Source organism: Cotesia glomerata, linkage group LG3, assembly GCF_020080835.1.
Source record: "Cotesia glomerata isolate CgM1 linkage group LG3, MPM_Cglom_v2.3, whole genome shotgun sequence".
Classification (NCBI taxonomy): Eukaryota; Metazoa; Arthropoda; class Insecta; order Hymenoptera; family Braconidae; genus Cotesia; species Cotesia glomerata.
Genome location: NC_058160.1, coordinates 20757710 through 20779136, shown reverse-complemented (window position 1 = coordinate 20779136; position 21427 = coordinate 20757710). Strand labels below are relative to the sequence as shown.

At 31.3% G+C, this 21427-nt stretch overlaps 3 protein-coding genes across 5 annotated transcripts; all 3 read left to right on the top strand.

Moving 5' to 3' along the window:
- The first annotated feature begins 661 nt into the window (after positions 1 to 661).
- Positions 662 to 6209, top strand: LOC123260669 (putative uncharacterized protein DDB_G0291608). 3 transcript variants are annotated; one of them, XM_044721913.1, is made up of 2 exons: positions 662 to 1779; positions 2053 to 6209. In XM_044721913.1, the coding sequence occupies exons 1-2, from the start codon at positions 1741 to 1743 to the stop codon at positions 4867 to 4869; spliced, it is 2856 nt and encodes a 951-aa protein (XP_044577848.1). In that variant the 5' UTR covers positions 662 to 1740; the 3' UTR covers positions 4870 to 6209. The 3 variants fall into 3 exon arrangements, with proteins under 3 accessions (XP_044577848.1, XP_044577846.1, XP_044577845.1); XM_044721911.1 differs by having other exon boundaries at positions 2050 to 6209; XM_044721910.1 differs by having other exon boundaries at positions 662 to 6209.
- A 6382-nt stretch (positions 6210 to 12591) lies between these two features.
- On the top strand, positions 12592 to 18225 carry LOC123261441. Its single transcript, XM_044723034.1, has 2 exons — positions 12592 to 12696; positions 16317 to 18225. The coding sequence occupies exon 2, from the start codon at positions 17275 to 17277 to the stop codon at positions 18223 to 18225; it is 951 nt and encodes a 316-aa protein (XP_044578969.1). The 5' UTR covers positions 12592 to 12696; positions 16317 to 17274.
- Positions 16849 to 17241, top strand: LOC123261442 (ankyrin repeat and SOCS box protein 11-like). Its single transcript, XM_044723035.1, has one exon. It carries the CDS (start codon positions 16849 to 16851, stop codon positions 17239 to 17241), a length of 393 nt encoding a protein of 130 aa, XP_044578970.1.
- Positions 18226 to 21427: the final 3202 nt, after the last annotated feature.

Here is a 21427-nt window from a genome sequence, read left to right as displayed (position 1 = left end):
ATTTTTTAATTACTGTTTTTAAAAATTTATGTATAAAAAAAAACTGACAGGTCATAAAATGTTTGCCAATTTATTGTAATCTGTTAATTAATAAGCATTAAGAAATTTTGTATATGACAAATAAATACGTAAAAACCTAAGTTTATATATAAACTGCAATTAATAATTTTTTCAATAAAATCCGAATTTCTAAGGGTACTGTCTTTTAATATTAAATTTAATTTTTCAATAGCCTATCACTTAAATGTACATATTAGCACTAACGATCCACGTCAAAGTAATTGAAAAAAAAAAAAAAAAAAAAAACGAAGATACAATATTCTAGTTATTAGCAATTAACAGTGAATAAATTTCGAGTTATTATAAGCTAGTAAACGACATGAGGGTAAAATAATGCAAGTGAATAGTGAATAGTGAACGGAGAGACAATGGGATGAGGATGAAGCAGAAAAATGTAATGAAAATGAGCAGAGTCCTGCGGGATTCTCTGAACGTCGTGGCATCAGTGACGAAATTTCTCGGTAGGGGTAAGAAGTCCGGCAGTGGGGACAAGGAGCGCTCAGCATCTCAAATTTGGTTGGCTGTCTCGAGTCTCTGGTCGGTCGCCTCGAAGCTTGTGGAGGGGAAGCAAGTGCCGGCGAGGGGTAAGAAGGACAAGGGGGCTGAGTAGTCAGTGCCTTGGTGTGAGCCCGACGACTCGAAAGTCTGGAATTCCAACCGACAGAACAGTGCCGGCGTTCGTGCAACGCGGATCTCGAAGTACGTGAGAGTTTACGATTGAGAAACTTGGTTTCGACCAAAAGTAAACGAGAGGGAGGATAGAATCTAGATAAAGATAAAGATAAAGAGAAAGAGAAGGAAATAACACTAAGTGGGGAAGTTAATACTACAGGGAGAGTGCGCGAGTTTCGTCGGTTGTTTACGAGCGCGGGAGTTGAAAAGACAGTCAAGGAGATTCGTCTTCTTCCTCTTATTATTATTCTATTCCCTAGTTCTTATTCTTGGTCTTGTCCTTGTTCGGTATTGCGCGATTCCTATTATAACAGTTGGTTGTTGAGACAACGCGTGATTACCGGCCCAGCATGCACTGTTAATTTTTTGTTTAATTAAACAATTAAAAAATGAAATAAAATACTAGTGGCTTAGTTATTATTTAAATGCAAACGTTATTGAAAGTGATTAATAATTGTGATTTTTATCTGTGACTGTTTATTTTATTTAATTATTAAATTTATAAACACGGACAATCTGACTAAAATACCTGGAAGTAGTGAAAGTGTCGAAAAGTATTTGGAGTTAAGATTGTAACCATGTAATACGTTAAAATACACAGTTTTATTATTTATTTATTTTATTTTAAACATTTAGTAATTTATCTAACGGCTATTTTTGAATAGCTGAAATCCGCGAGCGATAACGTTAAGTGGTACCGGGTGAGAGTCGAACACGCGGACCCAAGAATGATGCCGTCCGTATCCGCTGGAACCACCGTTCGATCGAATGTGGCGTTGTTACTGTGGACATTAATGGATGAATATCGTGCGATCATATGATAAATGTAGAACGTAAAGTACTTTTTTTTTGTTTCATTTTTTTTTTGTTTATTGGTGTAAGGATTATTTCGTTGTGAACTGTGATATTAATAATATACTTCATATATAAACAATATAAGGTGTTTGTGATAGCGCCGGTCGGCTCGGATACGAGCCCCTTAAATAAACAGAACTGTAAAAAGACAATATGAGTGAAATGACGAGAGTGGAGCAACAGCAGCAGCAGTATGGTGGCAGCTCAAATTCAGAGCATCACTGTAAAGACTGTAACCTAACCTTTGAGAGCGATAAAAGTCTTGAGGTGCATTTACGTTATCACCACGAGAATCTGCTGAGTCAGTGGGCCATGCAAGCTCAACAGGAGGAGAGTAATAACAATAACAGCAAAGCTGGAAACCACAATAGTCATGTTAAGCGCGAGAGTATAACTGCGCCAGCAGATTCTAGTGAATCTTCGGCCCGACCTCCGTCGTCTAATCCTACGTCTGCTCAACATCAACAACAACAACAGCAGCAGCAACAGCAACAAACTGCTCAGACGGCTACCTCGTCTCAGCAGCAACCACCACCCGGTGTGCAAAGTTATAATCACTTTTCGACACCGATGTTTAGCGAAACGAGTTACTTTATGCATAACGAACAACCTTATATGATCCCAGGACACCATTACTCACCAACCCACGACGATGCGACAAACAACACCGGCAGCAATTATGCCGCAAGGTATCATCCGTATCAACATCCACATCATTATCCGGGTGATCGGGCCAACTCGGTGAGTTCGACGAGTCCACGCAGCCCACTGCAGTGTGAAAAGTGCGGGGGAGTATTTGAGGACACCAACCAACTAGCTGAGCATGTACGTGCTAATCATCCGGCCTCGCCGAGCGCGTATCCAGGACAACAGCAGTATCAGCAACTCGGTGGAAGTCCCCAGCAGTCGCAACAACAGCCGTTGCATACATCTCCTTCGCAGAATAATCAACAGCCGCAACCTTCCTCTCAAACGGGCTTCGACTACGGCAGAGGCGGTGTTAGTATCAAGACAGAGATAAAACAAGAAGTTGAAGAGCAGGCTGAGATTCTGGATCTTGATTCGCATAAAGTTCAAACTCATCGTTATGAGGAAGAACTTATGAGGATTCACCAGCATCAAGAAATGCAGATACTCCAGCAACAACAACATCAGCAGCAACAACAGCAGCACCCGATACAGCATCCGAGGAATCCTCCTCACTCGGTAAGCTCCATGCTCGGCTGGCCTCCTGGTCAACCTCATGAGTATCACCCAGGTATGTCACCACTTGGTCCCATGGATAGTGTGTCACCCATACCAGACCAGAGTACATTCATGCGCGGGCAACATATGCCAGTGGAACCATCGCGTCATGCCGGATCACCCATTATCACAAGCACTCAACCAATGCCTGGACACCCACTGCCGGGGAGTTTATTGCAGCAGCCTCAAAAACCACTGGCAGCTAATCAATCGTGGAAAAGTAACGAGGCACGTAGACCAAAGACCTACAACTGTACAGCGTGCAACAAGTGGTTCACCAGTTCGGGGCATTTAAAGCGGCATTACAACACCACGTTACACAAAAATGCGGTGAAACAGAGCAATCAACCAGATCCAGCGAACATGCCTATCAGTGTCCATCACCATCCTGGCAGAGATAGTAATGGAAATCCCACAAACAGGGGTAGTGGAGGGGGCGGAGGATCTTCGAGATCACCGGAACTGTCAACTTCAGCGAGTCCCCCAAACTTGATGGCAGGTCCCTCGGGCGAGGCGGCGAGGGGCCTGCTCCACACGCCCACCAACCTATACACCACCAACCATTCCAGCAACAGCAGCACCAACAGCAACAGCAGCGACTCTTCGGCAACAGTGTTGCCGGCCCAACAGCCACCCCAGCAGCAACCACAGCACCAGGGATCCCAGCAACCGACATCTACAACGGCTCACATGGGCCCGTCAATGGGGGGTGCGGGGCTCAGTTCCCCAACCCAGTCCTCAATTCCAGGGCACCACCACCACCACCACCACCACCACCACCACCAGCAAATGGGTTCCCCGTCGCCCCAATTGGGGCAGCACCACCACCTGTCAATAGGTTCGCCCCCGCAAATGTCGGTCCACCACTCCATGAATTCGCCCATGTCACCCATGCAACCACCGCCGCCACCGCACCACCTGAATTCCCCTTCGTCAATGGGATCCCAACACATGAATTCCCCGTCCCCCATGATGGTGGGAGTCCCGCCAATGGGTTCACCGCCAATGGGGGGTACTTCGATGCCTCATCAGCCGTACCCAAACGATTTGCCCCCCCACGTTACAACTACTACCAGCATCCCGGGTCTGCTGGACTCTATCAACCAGCAAACTATTATTGGTAATGAAGTAACCAGTCAATCAAATCTTCACGAGTCACAATTGCCCGGATTCGCTACGATTAATCATCCAAGGCCTCTGCAGAAGCAGACCTTTTTTCAATTCAACGTAGTTGATTATTTAGTTGGCCCAAATCAACCGCAGGCCATTAACGTGGGGGGGCTAAGACCAGAGGACGACGTTCCTCAAAACAGGTCATTCAGCTCAGAAAACGCCATTTACGATCCATACAATTCACCACCGAGATATGAGTCTCTGATGACTATTGATCATCATCAACAACAACCAAATTCTGATGACATTTTGAAGCACTATCATCACGTCTTGCATAATCCTAATAGTACTGCGTATCAAGATCACCAACAACTTGTGGAAGCCAACAACAACAATCTTCCTCACTACGAGGGTAAAGAAGAGATAAATCCAAACGTTGGAAAACAAACTCCAAGTACCAGGGGTAGAAAAAAAAAAGTTGTTGCCCCAGTATTGGAGACCACTAAGGAACATCAAGTTACCAGTACTGACTCAAATTACATTTCGCATGATGGTTTACACATGTGTATCAAGTGCAACAAGAATTTTAATAAAGCCTGTTACTTGACACAACACAACAAGAGCTTCCACTCTGGCGAAAAGCCTTTTAAATGTAGTCAGTGCGGCAAGCGGTTTCCCCTTGAGAGTTTACACGCGGAGCACCTGCGAAAGCATGCTGGAGACAAACCATACAAGTGCGAGATTTGCCCGAAGCAGTTCAATCACAAGACAGACCTCAGGCGGCACATGTGCCTCCACACCGGCGAAAAACCTTTTGTCTGCATTAATTGCGGCAAGGGATTCATCAGGAAGGACCACATGATGAAACACGTTCAGACCCACAATAAAAAGAGCAACAACAACAAAAATATACATCTACGATAGACGTTTACTATTCATCAACACAAGTCTGCCAGAGATCATCGATCATCGTTGTTGTTGTAGGTATTATCTATTTAATTGGTTTAATTTTTTTTTATTTTCAAATTCAAATTTTTTACACTGTTATTTATTTTAAATTTAATTTCGGTCAATTCTGGAGAATTATTGTTACTTACGACCGTGTTGTAGCAACTACTTGTTGTATCAGTTATCGTTGAAAAATCCCTGATGATTTTTCAATGATAAGTCGTACTCAGTTGCCACGGCCGTAAGCTTTATTTATAACAATTTTTAATGCTCAATATTTATTTATCGTCTACTTAAGAGTATTATTTTTTACTTTTTGTGGTATAAAATGAAATTAAAAAGCAAAAAAAAAAATAAAGTTATAAATTAGACTTGGCAGAAAATACTGTATTCACAAATTAATTAAAGAAAATATAATTAAATAATTATATTTTTGAGTAATAAAATCCAGAAATGAAATAAAATAAATATAATTACAGGATTTGTATCAGCTCAATATGATTTTAAAAATAATGTGAATCACAGATATAAATGATTAAATAAATAACTAAATAAATTAAATAAATGATTGAATGAATAATATAGATATTGAATTGATGATATTAAACCTTCGAAGCTTATCGACTGTACAAAATACTTTAATTGTATAGGCATATATTATTAATTAATAATATTATTATTCATATTATTATTGTAATTATTGAAATAATGTGATCTATTAGAAACAGATTATGAAATTGAACTCATAATACTCGTATTTTATAGTGTATATGGGGCAAAAAAAGAGATGTTTTAAAAGAAATATTTAAAATTCTAAAACGGTTGCTTGTTAGCGTATAGTAAAAAAAAAAAAAAAAAAAAAAAAAAAAACATTTTGTTACATAGATAAAAGTATTATATATTTACATTAAAATAATTTATTGTAAAAAAATTTATTTTCGTAATTTTTTTAGCTTCATTTATATCTTTTTTATTTATAAACGCATATATAACATTTTAAAACAGTATTCAACATATACATTCCACTGTACGGCAATGAGCAGCTGTTTTGTATGTTTTCACATTATATACATTGAACTCTCTTTTTTTGTGACCTAACTTAGCCTAAGTAACAACATGTGAGTATCTCGAAGGAAAACAAATAAATTAACAAAACAAAAAAAAAAGGTTTTTAAAAATGAATCTCATCACATTTATCAGAATAATATATATACATATGTATTGAAATTTATTTAATAAATCCTCGAGAACTCAACAGGGCCATGTGAATAAATTAATAAATAATAAATAAAACTTGCCGTAGTAAAGTGCACAATTGTTTATGTTAATCGTTATTTGATTATCGGCTGATAAAATAATATTACTTGATTGTTTATATTTAAAAATAATGAAAATAGCAGGCATTGTTACGTTTATTGTAATTGTTCGACATCAGTTTGTCTCGTTGTTGTTTATAAGTCGATATTTTTCAATGCTCACTTGTTTTTCCTGCAGTCATTAAGTTTGTTTTATTAAATTTATATTATTTGATTAAATTATAAAATTTGTAATTCAGTTTTTAAACAATTGTTTCGGCTTATTTTTATTATCATTATTAGTATATTGTAGTTATAATTTTTATTATTAATTATTAATTAATAATGTCAATCTCGTCTTCGTTACATAATTTGTTAATTTTTTTTTCCGCCACAACAGATTTATTTATTTGAGACGAGATCTGATTATTGTAAATAACAGTTTTATTTTAAAACTTATTTTATTAAAACACAAATGAATTTATAGTCTCTTGCCATTTTTAATACATAAAGTCCCAGAACAGACTACCTCAGAGTTCAGGAATTATTGAAGAAAGAAAGGAGAGTAAAATGATTAAAAGCCAATGCAATAATAATAAAATAATATAACAAAAAAGTAAAATAAATTTAAAAAGATAAAAAAAAGAAAAAAAAAGAAAAAAAAACAGAAATATATCGTAAGGGCGAATTGTGATTTTTTTTATACAAACGTTAATTCATTCTTAATCCAATTTAAACAGAATGATTAATCATCACTCATCGCTGATAAAGCATCACAATTATTTTAGTTAGTTATAAATTTACAACCCGAAGTTATCAGTTGATTAATTTTTCTTTTGATGTACAATAGATGAATAAGTTTGATCGCCCGCCGATTATTGTTTCATTAAGAGTTATTAAAATAGATGTGAAAATAAATAAATCTAATATAAATAGATCGACGTACATTAGAGACATATCAAACAGTATTACTGTATACTCAGTTTTATTAAATATTAATAATAATAATAAAAAATAAGAGTTAATTAAGATCAACACAATCGATACATATTTTTAATTCATATCAATAATTAAAATGTTTTTTTATATAAAAGAATAACAAAATGAAATTATTAATAAAAACAAATAAAATATTAATAATAATAATAATGATGATGATAATAATATAGTAACATCAGAAAGATAATTGTGCAAAGCAATTTTTATTAGATTTAACAATAATAATAACATTTTATCGGGATTCATAATACGGGCATTTAAATTCGTATGAAGAACAAATTATAGGATTTTATTATTGTGTACTGCGTGATGATAAATAAAAAATACGCGTTAATAAATCTAAAACAAAAAAAAATGATAAATTGAATTGTGAGAAGAAAAATTAAAAATCGATTTGTTTAATATTATATTTATATAAATATATATATTATATTAACGACCAGCATTTAAATGTCACAAAAAAAAGATAAAAATAAAGTGAAGATTTTATATTTAATACATAGTACCAAACTACCATTGGTTGTGCCAAAATATAATGTTTCTATTTGTTTTAATTTTTCTTCAATTGTCCGATGTAATTTAATTATTGAGGGCATTATTATATTTAATTTTCACCATGAATTCATAACACTGTATAGTATTGTAAGTCCGTCGTATTATTATGTTGTATTATTTTCTTATTTTTTTTGTAAATTTTATAAATTTTTTTATTGAATAATTTTTTTTTCGGAGTACTATAATTTAGACGGACTAATTATGAAAATAAAAATGATAACAGTTTTGTATTTTCACTTGTGCCATAATTATACGTATCGAAAAAAAAAAATACTTTTATTAATTGTAAATTTTTGAATTCATGGTGAATATAGAAATAATTACTATTTACAGTTAATTAAGTAAATAAATTAATTACAGTTAATTTTAATGATTAGTGATTTAATGGTTTTTGTTAATGTATAAAAGTAAAACCGTCTCAATAATCGGAAACACGATAGTTGTAGAGAAAAATATGTGGTTTTGTATAATTAAACAATTTGTATTATTTTACATGCGTTTAATTCTGTTTTTATAAATATATTTTATTTCGAACTTATATAATTATGATTATTTATTTATGATTTTCCTTTATTCCTTTTATTTAGTATTAATGTATGAGTCATTCCATATCAATATCATTTTTTTTCTAATTTATAAAAATTTTTTTTCCTTTATTTTTTTTTACATCTTAAACTCAAATTTTATTTATTTTAAAAGAGCACCCTTAAAAATATTGTTTAGCTACAAAAAAAATTTTTATTTTGTTTATTTCAATTTAATCAATTTTTAGTGAAACTGATGTCAAAAAATGGTAAAAAAAAATTAATTTTTGAATACATGTACGTAAAAGACAAAAAAATTTTTAATTATAAATAAATAATTAACTAAAAAATTATGATATTAAAAGATGTACAAACAGATTTTTTAATTTTCAAAAAGTACATTTTTTATTTTTAAAGACACTTATAAAATTCATGTGATTTGATATGAAATGACCTATATAAATTTTTTTTACTATATTTTTAATTTTATTTATTAAGATATAGTTTATTTTGACACGTCGACAAACAAAAAATAAAATTTATTTAAAATAATGTGAAACTTGACGAACTTAATAAAGTTTTATTTGATAAAATATAAAATAGTGTAAGTGGAGTTCTTATGCAAGGTAATGATGGGCATTCGTAATTTAATAAAAGTGTTGGAATCTTGGCTAAAGTAATTTTAAATAATAATAAAGTAATATTACGTTTTACAGAATTGATAAAAAAATCTAAGCCATCTGAGATTTATACATTTTTATTTATTATATATATTTGAATAATAATGTTACCCGTAACATAAGTCCAGTCTTAACATTCTTTGTTACTATTACTAGTTTTAGGCAATATCTACCTGACAATTAAGCAATATTGAGCGATCTACAATTAATTTAAAAGTAATTTATTGATAAAAACCATGATGTTAGGGTTAGTTTATTACACTGTACTATGCGTCTTTTAGCTAAATTTCAATGTTTTTTTAATTCGTGGTGAACGAATTGTTCTATTGGGATACGTATGATATTATATATAATTAATATATTCAAATTAAAATGAATGAAAATAAAAAGAAAATAATAATAATAACGATAATAATGATATAATATAAGAGATGCCAATCAACGAGCTGCGTGGCGGCTGGTATTATAAATGACGGACTTAGTTGTGTCGATGATACGTCAAAGAAAAAAATTAAGTGTAAAAATCTAAAAAATAAATATAAATATTAATGTTAATCAAATCTCTAAGTCGAAGTTGCTTATAATTAGTTCAAACATTTCGGACATAACTCGATGTATTTCTGACGTTATTGATCAATTAAGTGTATCAATTATTCATTGCACGTACTATGTATTCATATGTGAATAGCACGTATTAATCTCTTTATAAATAATTTTTTTTTTTTTTCATGATTTTTGGTAATTTTAATAATTATTCAAGAGAGTGGTGCAAAAAAACTTATTTCACTTTTAATAGTTCTATTGAAATATATTAAAATTTTTAATTTAAGAGCTTCTTAGAATCAGGTAGATAAGATTTTTAGAAGTGTCTGAAAATTCAAAAAATTTATAAAATTATTATAAAATCGATTTTTTTTAAAACTATTTATAGACATCCTACATCCAAAATTATATGTATTATTCAAAATTCAAGCCAATATGTGATAGCTATGATTTAATATTGAAATTTTGAAAGAAAGAAAATGTGAAGAAACAAATTTGATTTTAAATAACGTAAAAAATTGCGATTTTAAAAACTTGTAAGAAATTTATTAATTGAAATTTTGCGTTTCAAAAAAAAGGAAGTATGCTAGAAAATAAAATATTTTTCGAAATTATTACCTCAAAAATTACTAAAAATTTTCCCAACTTTCAAAGTAGTTTACTTCAAGTATTTTCCGAATAACCCAAATTTGATGTACTTTTTTAAATTGAAAGGAATAACTCGCAACATCTTAAAAAGTATAAAAAAAATTTGTAAATTAAAAAATGTTAATTGAACTCTAGAAATTAAAATACCGACTCTAATTTGTAGAATACATGTAATTTTTTACGCAAAAAATAATTGAAAGCAAAAAAATTCAAATTTCGGATACATGAAATGATCTCGAGAGATCCTTAAAAATTTTTTAATCGACCTAATTTTTGAAAAAGAGTCGCAAATTATGAACAAATGTATTACCACTCTCTTTTATAAAATAAGTTTGAAAATTTAATTGTCGATAAATAAATGCATCACTGAAGTTATTTTTCATACGCATTATAAAATCACTGCCGCCACGATTTAATAACGAATAAAAAAAAGAATAATAATAATAATGATAATGATAATGATAAATTAATGTTATTAAAATTAAAATATAATAAATGAAAAAATAGATAATTAATGATCAATATATAGAAACAATAAAGTTAAATAAAATAAAAACGATGTATGAAAACATTGTGAATTATGTATTTTGACGATGCCATACACAAGTACCTCATGATGCAAAACACATGTACAAATGTTCATACGATTTCAAAATGATAGCTAATTAATAAATAATTGATACATCCAAATTAAAATCTTTTATACATAGTTATTATTTTTTGTAATTATAGTAATCCAACCACCAACCTCAAATCCTTTTCATATAATATTTATAATATAAGTAGATATAAAATATATTATAATATATATAATATAGTAAGAATAAGGGATAAATATTTTTTAACAGGATAACTTAATTGGCAGTCAAGAACGTAGGAGCGTGTGAAATAAAAATAATCTCTCACTTTGATGTTACAAACAAGAGCACCTATACACTATAATATAATACTGTGTAGTATAATATACTTTGGAAAAACTAAAGTACATCGGATTAACCCGTCCAGTTTATTGCTTTGAGATGGCGATGGCGTCTTTTAAATAGCTGGATGCGCTAACGCATCCTGTGATATATTGTGAGATTACGAGTTTCAGTCTTGTAGTTAATATTGTGTTCATCTCTCACTACTCATGGACCATATGTTGCTCTCGTATATTCAAGGCTGTGGGACCCAATTTCTTGGATACGGAGCCAACTATACTGAAAGTATACTAACATAACTACTATACATATTATATTTGTCTACCGAATATAAATCGCCGTTGTAGATATTCATGCTTTGTTGATATCCATAAAATCATCATTTATTTATTATAATTTATAATATATTATATATTTTAATCATGGTAATAAATTATTTGATCGTTGTTTCAAATTTAAGATTTGAATATCGATGGTTATTTTTGTTAAGTTATTTAATATTAATAAACGTACCTATACCTCATGTTGTACATCTATTTTTGTTCAGAAATGATTAGATAAAAATTACAACATAAATAAGGAGGTAAGAAAAAAATTTTTTTAGTCCAAAACGATATATGTACTTAGAAATTAACATTGCTAAGAATATTCTATTAACATTAAAAAAAAAATTGTTTAATTGAGGGTAAAAGTTTATTTATTTACTTTTTTTCTTTCAATTGAACCATGTAATGAAATTCAATTATTGAAAATTGACAATATTCCGGTTAAAATTTTTACTAAGTTTTTCAGTAAAACTATTTAATCACATTTACACTGCACATAGGGGACTTTCTGTAAAATTTTTTAATTTATTCAAGTAAATACACCTGTGTAAACCAAAATCTTTTTCTGAAAATTTTTTTTCAACGATTTTTTTCTAAAACTTATATTACATGAATATATTAACCGCAGTGCACCCTTGAGAAAATATTTTTTTACATAAAATTGACTATGGGATGATCTTAAAAAAGTTTTTTTTTTCTTGTGGGAAATAGAATTTCTGCATTTCCTGTTCCGGTTTAGAATGTGTAAAAAAACTTTGAAACGAAGGAAAGGCTAAGTACATGGAAGAAAAGTTGGCTTGGGATGAAATAGTATTTCATTTTCTTTAAAATGGATGATTTTCAATTGATTTACTCCCTCCGAGAATAATTTTTACTCTAAAACAGATTTATTTTATATAATTATAATTATTATAATAGTAATTATTATTATTTCACAATCATTAATTATGTATGTTATTAATAATTATCAATACTATGATGAATATTTTCACTTCCTGAGTAATTTATAAACAATCTCAATAACGCTTATTCAATTTCTTGCAAAATAAAATTTGAAACTTTTTAATAGTATGTACTTTCTTCTTGATTGGGCTATTTTTGGGCTACTCTAACGCCGCTCATCAGTGGTTTTCATTAAAGTTTTTCTGGCAACTATGGAGGTACCTCTACCCTCCATACTGGCAACACTGATCGTTCCCTCTCCGAAAGTTAGTGTCTTCTCTTCATCGTGACATGTACATATTGTGAATATAACCAATACAAAAATCATAATATCTTGATTTTGATAAAAAAAATCAAGTTTATTTTATTCAGTAAGTAAATGATGATTACTTCTATACTATACTTTATCTTTTTATTATAAAATAACGAAAAATAATTTGCTAATGGATGAATTATATTCAAAGAAAATTTTGATTATGGTTAGCTCTAATACTCTACACGGAGAAAAAAATATCGTTAGAATAAGGATACGTATCATTATTCTGACTATACGCCAATTCAGCTATACAGCGGATCATCAAAATGACGATCCTATGTATACAGATCCTCATGTTAACAAAACAGTTGCCTGTTTTAACGAAACTACATATATTTACAAGAGCTATTCTCAGTATGCTTAAGTCAAACAAATGAATCCTTAAATCAGAAATCCGGATTGTTATTTTAAGGAAACTTCATTTGAGGATACGCTAGATAGTCATTTTAACAATATTTTTAACTTCCCGCTAAGAAAATTGAAAATTTTCAAAAATCGGGAAGTTATTGGTTTTACCCCATTTTTCGAAAATCGAGTTTTCATCAGATCTCGACATTTTGAGGTCCTAGGAAGCTTCCCTGACTATTCCCGCGAGGGTGTCACTATGCCTGTGTGTGTGTGTGTGTGTGTGTGTGTGTGTGTGTGTGTGTGTGTGTGTGTGTGTGTGTGTGTGTGTGTGAGTATGTAAACCTCTTATAACTTTTGAACGGTTAAACCGATTTCATCGCGGTTGGTGCCATTCGAAAGGGCTTGGCTAAACTTAGATTTTGAATACAATTTGGACTGATTCGGACCGATGGATTTCGAAAAATCTAAAAAAAACTGTAAAAAAAAATTTTTTCAAAAGTGGTTTTTTTGGAATAACTTTTAAACGGCTTTATCAATCAACTCCAATAACTAATAAGCTCTTAACATAAAAAAACCACGTCGATTGCCGTTAATCCGGTCGAAATCGGTTGATTCGTTCAAGAGATATCGTGCAGGAAAGAAAACCCAAAAAAGTGTTTTTTCGGAATTACTCCGAAATTTCTAGTTTGACCAATTGAAACTTAGAAATTCTTCATGAGGCTTAAAAAACTGCGTAGAATGCCACCAACCGCGTACAAATCGGTTGATTCATTCAAAAGTTATTGCGGTTTGAAAATTCAAAAAATAGTGTTCTATGAAACTTTTATCAGACTTTTGAGCTCAAAGAGCTCAAAAGCATAGAAAAGGTATCTTTTTGAGCTTTGAGAGCTCAAAACAACACATAGATTGTAGTGTTGTTTTGTAGGTGCAATTTTAAGCGCCCAGGTATTAACGGAATTAGCGGGAAGTTGCAGGGATGGCCTTTAGGGTCAACCGTTTTCCTAATTTTTTTTTCCGTATATTAATCACTGAATACGTACGGCTGCCTGTTTTCAAAACAGTGACTGATATTTATTAAATTTTCAAAAATTTGTCTTGTAAGAATAAAATCAACACTTTAGAGTAATCAAAAATTCGGTTCATACGTAGACTAAATATCAATAAAAATTTATAGAGAAATAATTTCAGACATTAAAAAAAAAACATTCTCGAAATTTTGCAGTTACTCCGATTTTAAATAATGTACCACCGTAATTTGAAATTCGAGTTATTCAAGTCAGTTTACACGGAAAAAGAAGTAATTCTAAATTTTTATCTACACGTGCTTCTAAATTTGTACCCTACGTATTATTTATATCTATATACTTGTTATACTAAAAACAGCATGTACTATACTACAATTTCTCGATTAATTGAACAAGCTTATTTTTAAGTTTGTCTGAGATGTTAGTTTAGGGAATAAATTTCATTAACATCAGTTCATGAGAATTCTCAGCGCTACTAAATTAATTTAGTAGCGCTACCATCCCGACTAGAATTTTAGTGAGGCATGCCGAAAAATTAGTTCGGGGCGAAGTTGGCTTTCCGAACTTAGGCTAGCCCAATTCGGATCTTATTTGTTTTAAATTAGGCAAGCCGAACATTGGTATGCCAAAAGAATTCCACATTCGATGTAATCTCGTAATAGTTTGGCATTGCCTAAGTTAGGCATATCATGGATTGCCTAATTAGTACGAAATAACGGTAACCAAAGGTTTACCGAAGTTTAGTTCACCAAGCTCGGGCTCACTTAGGCAAACCTGTGGCAATACCTAAGTTCGGCATGTCATGGATTGCCTAATTAGTACGAAATAATGGTAACTAAAGGCTTACCGAAGTTTGGTTCATCAAGCTCGGGCTTACTTAGGCAAACCTGTGGCAATACCTAAGTTCGGCATGTCATGGGCTGCCAAACTGTTATGAAATAACGGTAACCAAAGGTTTACCAAAACTTAGCATACCACGATCGAGCTTCTTTAGGCAAAACTGTGGAAATGCTTAAGTTCGGTATGTCATGGATTGCCAAACTGTTATGAAATAACGGCAACCAAAGAGGCTTACCAAAGTTCGATTCACCAAGCTCGGGCCCATTTAGGCAAACCTGTTGCAATGCCTAAGTTCGGTACGCCATGAATTGCCAAATTGATACGAGATAACGGTAACCAAAAGCTTACCGAACAGTAACTAAAGGTATTCTGAAGCTTGCTCTATCAAAATGAAACTTGACTAGGTAAGTCTGTGGCAAGTCCTCACTTAGGTATAATATCGGAATTCCTAACTCGATCGTTGCAACGGCAACCGAATGTTTGCCGAAGTGTCGGGCTTATAAGTATCTTGAGGCAAGAGGTCGCTCATCATCGGCGTAGCGTCGCGGTATGGTATAGGGCTCTCGTGCGTCAGGTACAGTGTTCGAGTCTTGCGTTCAACATGTAAAATTTTTAATAATTAATAATTATTAATTATAATTATTCTTAAGGTGAGTGTGAGGTAAATTTAAGTGTTGTGTGTGACTAATGTATCTAACTTCATCATCTCCTTCCCCCTTGACCCATAAAATTGATCAATCAAAAAAAACTTCTTCATAGTAAGAAAAACCCTAAAAAGCGAAAAAAATGACCGAAAATATAAAAAAAAATAATACTAAATAAAAAAAATTTTACTTAATATTTAAAAAATTTTGTCCTAAAGTCGATATTTATATTTAAAATTTAAAAAGTAAATTAAAAAAAAATAAGCATTCATTATTATTAATTTTTGCTTTATAATAACAATAGCTAAAAACAAAAAAAGGATTCAATTTGGATTCTTCCGTGCGAATTTAGTTTCTGAATTGCTGCCTAGTTAGGTAGCCAAATTCGGATCGAATGAGGCTTGGATAGTCACCAGCAAGTGTGGTTTCCAAACCACCGCCTAAGTCGGAAGCCAAGTTAGGCCCAAACTCGCGACTGCGTTACTTCCGGGACGTGGGCCAATTTTGCCTTCCTGATTCGGCGCGAACTTGGAATTCGGCATGCCTAATTCGAAACGAACTACCGCCGAACTTAAATTTCTGGTCGGGATGAATAACAAATTTTCTTAAAATTTTCTGTATCCAATAATTGTTAGGATCAACTTCAAAACTTGATGTAACGAAAAAAAAATTGATATGAAATGAAAAATGTAGTGATTTATTCAAAAAAATTTTTTGAAAAGTTACGTGATGAACACAAATTCGAGTGAAGTACAAATTTTAAAAAAATCAATCTAAAAATGGAAGGCTAAAAATTTGTTTTTACTTTTTTTTTTCAGATAACTGCAGCTTCTCAAGCTAATATTACTATCCGAAAATGGTTAATTTTTTAAACTTCGAAATTGGAAATATAACCATTGCCGACATCGAAAATTTATTAGCGAAATTCCCGAACTTTAATGTCAGTGATATAATTATTCAAGTAAATCCGAATGGTACCGAATTTAAAACTCCTTTAGCTCAATATGTACTCTTAAATAATAATGAAGAAGCATTGGATTATTTAATAAATTCCAAGGTAGATCTGAAGTCCATGTTCCAGGATTTGGAACTGCTTTGCATTTAGTTGCATCATGAGAAAACTTAAAATTGGTTGAAAAATTACTTAAGGCTGGCGCTAATGTTAATGCACAATTGAGTTACAATTTTACTACGCCACTCATTGAGGCTGTGACGCACGGTCATTTAGATGTTGCCAAATGCTTAATTGAAAATGAAGCTGACATTCATGCTATAACAACCACGAAAGAAGGTTAGGGTCATACTGCAGTACTCATTGCAACTTCTTATAGACGTGATGATATCGCTGAAATGCTGGTGAAGAATGGTGCTGATCCTTGCGCTAAAATTGAATTAGCAAATTTAAATGTTACCGGTGTTAAGAATATATTAAGCACTACACCGATTATTAACATCAACAGCATTTTCATCTGCAAACCTCAGTATAATAGATGTCCAACTACTCTAGCTCATCTAGCTATCGAATATAAAAATGAAGAATTGTTAGATTATGAGATCATTTCGAACGCAGATCTAAATATCAATATCCCACACCAAGGAACTGTTTTGAAAGTTGCTGCGAAAATGGGAAATTTGAATGTAGTTCAAAAATTATGTGAATTTGGAGCCGATGTTAATTTACAAACTTTTGAATGGTCCACGCCACCACTGATTCATGCTGCGAAGGAAGGTTTTTCGAGGTAGTCAAATATTTGATTGAAAAGGGAGCTGCAGCTGATGCATCATGATGTTGATGCTGTAACTACAGAATCTGGCTCTGAAAGTTTTAATGCATTGATTTTTGCCGCTGATAGGGGATACATAAATATCGCGTTTTTGCTAAAGAATAATGATAATCCTAATGCAATATCAAAATCAGAATTAACTCCTATCATGTTTGCTTGTGGTCGCGATCATTTTGAAATCATGGAAATGTTATTAGCGTACGGTGCTATTTATGACTATTCGATCTTCCGTTTAACTATATTGAACAAAAGTGTCAAGACACTTGAGTATCTATTAACATTAGATATAGATACAATTGATACTTATATTACTGAAAAAAAATTAGTGAATTCCGTACTTCATTATTTTCTTATAGAAAGTCTGAAACTAAGTCACAAAAACTTAGCTATTCAGAATCTTAAAGTTCTGATCGATGCTGGCGTTGAGATTAATAGTGTAAATGAAAATAACCAACTAGCTGTCAAAGTCGTCAAAGATGGAGAGTTTTTAGATTATGTAAAATGTCATATTGTTAAACTAAAAAAAGCTGGTATCTATGTTTGTCAAAAAAATATCAAAACTGTAGAAAAAGAATTTGATGATTTTCACATTGAATGTCTCAATGAAGTTAAAAAACTGAAAAATGATAAGATAGGTCCAAGCAATCTAGTATTTTTTGAAGTTTTGCATAAAAGTTTTCATTCTCTGGCGATTCGTTTAAAATATACTAATATTGATAGTATTGTAGATAAAGATAAATTGTTGAATATATATCCTATATACGGCGGTATAATTTATTATAAGCTAGCAAAGGCTCAACGTAGAATTAAGATAGTAGAAAGGGTTGAGGAATTTTTGAATTATGTTCTCAATTATTGTTCAAAATTACCTTATACTTTTATTAGAGAAGTATATTTGTATTTAACAAATGAAAATTTGAAAAAATTATGCAATGAAATATAATAAAAATGATAAGTGGATTATAACTGATACCCCTATACACTAAAAAAAAATTTTTTTCTCCCAAGGAAATGTTTCCTTAGGGATAAAAAATTAGTATTCTTATGATTAAAATACGAAAGTTTTTTAACTATAAGAATACAGTTTTCCCACTGTCAAAAAACTAGCCTTATAATAAAACGTGGTATTTTTGTTAGGTTAAGAATATCAGTTTTTTTTAATTAAGAAAACTCGAGTAATAGTATATTGTGTGACTAGGGATGAAACAAAACGATTTCAGACCAGAGTGAAGTTGTCTGCCCGAGCGAAGCGAAGGCTGGCATCACTCAGTCTGAAATCGTGTTTCATCCCGCGTCACACATTATATTTTTCATATAAGTTGCATTCAAAATGCTAGTTTCAATGTCTGGAGCCAACCAGAACTAGATAGTTTCAGACGAATAGCGAAAATACCATTTTATTATAAAACTCATAATAAAATAGAAAGTAATAGTTTATTTATTATCGAACATTATTCGTAAATTGAATAGTTTTCTTTTGTCATTCTTATTTATGCTTAGTAACAGAATTATAATATGTGAGTACAGTTAACGGTTAGAATGACAATTATAAAGGTATAAAATAAACAAACAATTGATAGGATTGAAAATAAAGCTGCAACTTCACCTCGCGGACAGAAAATCGTCATTTTCTGTCCGCCGGGAAGAAATAATTGATTCCTGCCCGGCACAGTCGCATTGGTCTGAAATTGTCTAGTTTCGGTTGGTTCAACAGGCATTGTAACTCGCATTTTCAATGCAGGTTATATGAAAAAAATTTAGTATTCTAGGTGGAAAAAAAATTTTTTTTTTTGTGTATAAATTGTAGTTTAGATATTTAAGGATTGAAATTAATAAATTAAAAAAATATACAAATCTATAAAATAGAGTATTTATTTTTTACATTATTTGGATCAAACCTTCAAGTTCCAATTCTAGTTAAAATAATTAAGATTGAATTTCAATTCAAACTCTGGTAGTTGAAACAAGTAAAGCGAAAATTGATTCGCACTATAATTTTGCCTAATTCTTGGTCGTTACTGTCAGCAAAATCCTACAAAAGTAAACTGTTTCTTACTAAAAACGAACAATCATTTTAAAAAATTAATAATTTGTAACTTCTACTGAAATGATTATCAAATAATACTTCGGCCTCAGTTTTCTTGTAAATCATTGGCTTAACTTTACATTATATCTATTGACCATTAAAAGTAATTTATTGAAAAATCAATTCCTCTTACATTTGTTATACATATTTATGATTGAAGAACCGTCAGTTTATTGATTGTACACCTGGATTCAAAAACTCTAATTTATCTAAAGTAGATTGAATATTTTATTTAGTCTTTTCAGAGAGCATCTCTATCGATGTGTCGAGTAAATTTTCCCACACTACAAATGTAAAGACAGCTGTTGTAATGAGTTGCATCCTCACGTTTTTTGATTCTTGAACAGTGCGCATTTAAAATAAACGTGACGATGCAGGTTTTTTCACTTTCCCTTAAAAATACATTATTTTAAGAAATTGTGCTCATTAAATGTTAAATATACAAATTAAAAATTTTAAATCTTTACATAGTTAACAAAAAAAAAAAAAAATAGTATTTTAACAGCCAAATGAATTAATATTATTTTCTTCCTATAATTTTAGTACATATTATGTTAATTGAACTGTGTAATTCTAGGATATAATTCAAACACATTGATAAAAAGTAAGGTAGGTCACGTGAAAAAAAGTTGAAGAAAGCTTTATTATATTCACAGAAAAGTTGGTGGTATATTCTTTATTCTATATTCTATATACTACATATATACTGTTTGTTAAAGAGATATTAAGTTAATGGTTGCGACAAGCTTGTATATGTGTTCACACAAATAGGTGTGATATAATCCTCACAGTTACTATATCCCCGTGTAATCCCACGGGAAAAAAAAGATCGAGTGATGGTGATGGTGAAGCTATTTTTTCCCTTGCCAGCATTTTTTCCCTTCAACTTAATTCTACGCCGTTTTGTCACGTTCATAAATCAGAGTAAAAGTCATAGGTGTTTACTTATTACTACACTTATTATTAATTATATTTTTTATAATACAAATGCCAATACATTATTGATTTTTTATAGACTGTCATACATTTTTTTTATTTTTTAAATATTATTAATAATTTGTAATGTTAAAAACTAATTATGCTGAAAAATAGGTTTAAAAATTTTTAGATGTACATACATTTCAAAAAAAAAAATTGAAAACAAGTATGTGAAATTTTAGAAGATTCATACCAAAATTTTAAAGACAAATTTCTATGTTTATTATGTTTGAAAAAATCAAGAAAAAATTTCCTATGTGGAAATTTTTACACTCTTAGTGTATAAAAATTTTAATCTATTAGTTTAGAATAAAAGACAGCAGAACACTACTGGTAAAACTTATCACATTTTTTAAATTAAATAACAGTTCACAACTGATAAATAATTACATTTTGTACAGTAATATTTATTTTATGAGACATTCGAACGCAAAATGAAAAGTTAAATTTTCTCGCAGTCTTTTTATTAGCTACAACCGTGAACAATAACTTTTACAGGTTCATATGTTATATATCCCGGGTCAAAAAATTAAGTCTGTTTTATGATTAATAAAAATTTTTGATATTTTTCATTCAATTTAATTTTATTATGTGTATCTATTTTATATAAGAGTTTAATCTTTTTGCCCGTACTATTCCCAATTAAGACCAATTTTAAATCATTTTTAATGTTATAATAAAATTGTTTTCTATTGTTTCAAAACCAAAATCAGACTTTTTTTGTCGCAATCATTTAACTGGTTTTGATCGCCTGTAGATCAAAAACAGATATTTTACGAATTAGATAGTAATGATAATAATAATAATGATAATAATAATAATAATAATAATAATAATAATAATAATAATAATAATAATAATAATAATAATAATAATAATAATGGGAGGTGGGAGGAGCACGCCGGACCCGATGAACGATGACGACCCTGGCGCTTTAAGGACTTTCTTTAAGTGGACGGAGGAACTACGAGTCGACCTCTTGGTGTGCTACCAACGTAGCGAGCCGGGGGTGAGCGGTTATATGGCCCGGATGCACACTCTTTGGAGTGATATGCATCCGGAGCTAGAGCATTTTACGCCT

Coding starts and splice junctions, on each gene's coding strand:
- LOC123260669 (XM_044721910.1), top strand. CDS start 1,741: ATGAGTGAAATGACGAGAGTGGAGCAACAGCAGCAGCAGTATGGTGGC.
- LOC123261441 (XM_044723034.1), top strand. CDS start 17,275: ATGCATCATGATGTTGATGCTGTAACTACAGAATCTGGCTCTGAAAGT.
- LOC123261442 (XM_044723035.1), top strand. CDS start 16,849: ATGCTGGTGAAGAATGGTGCTGATCCTTGCGCTAAAATTGAATTAGCA.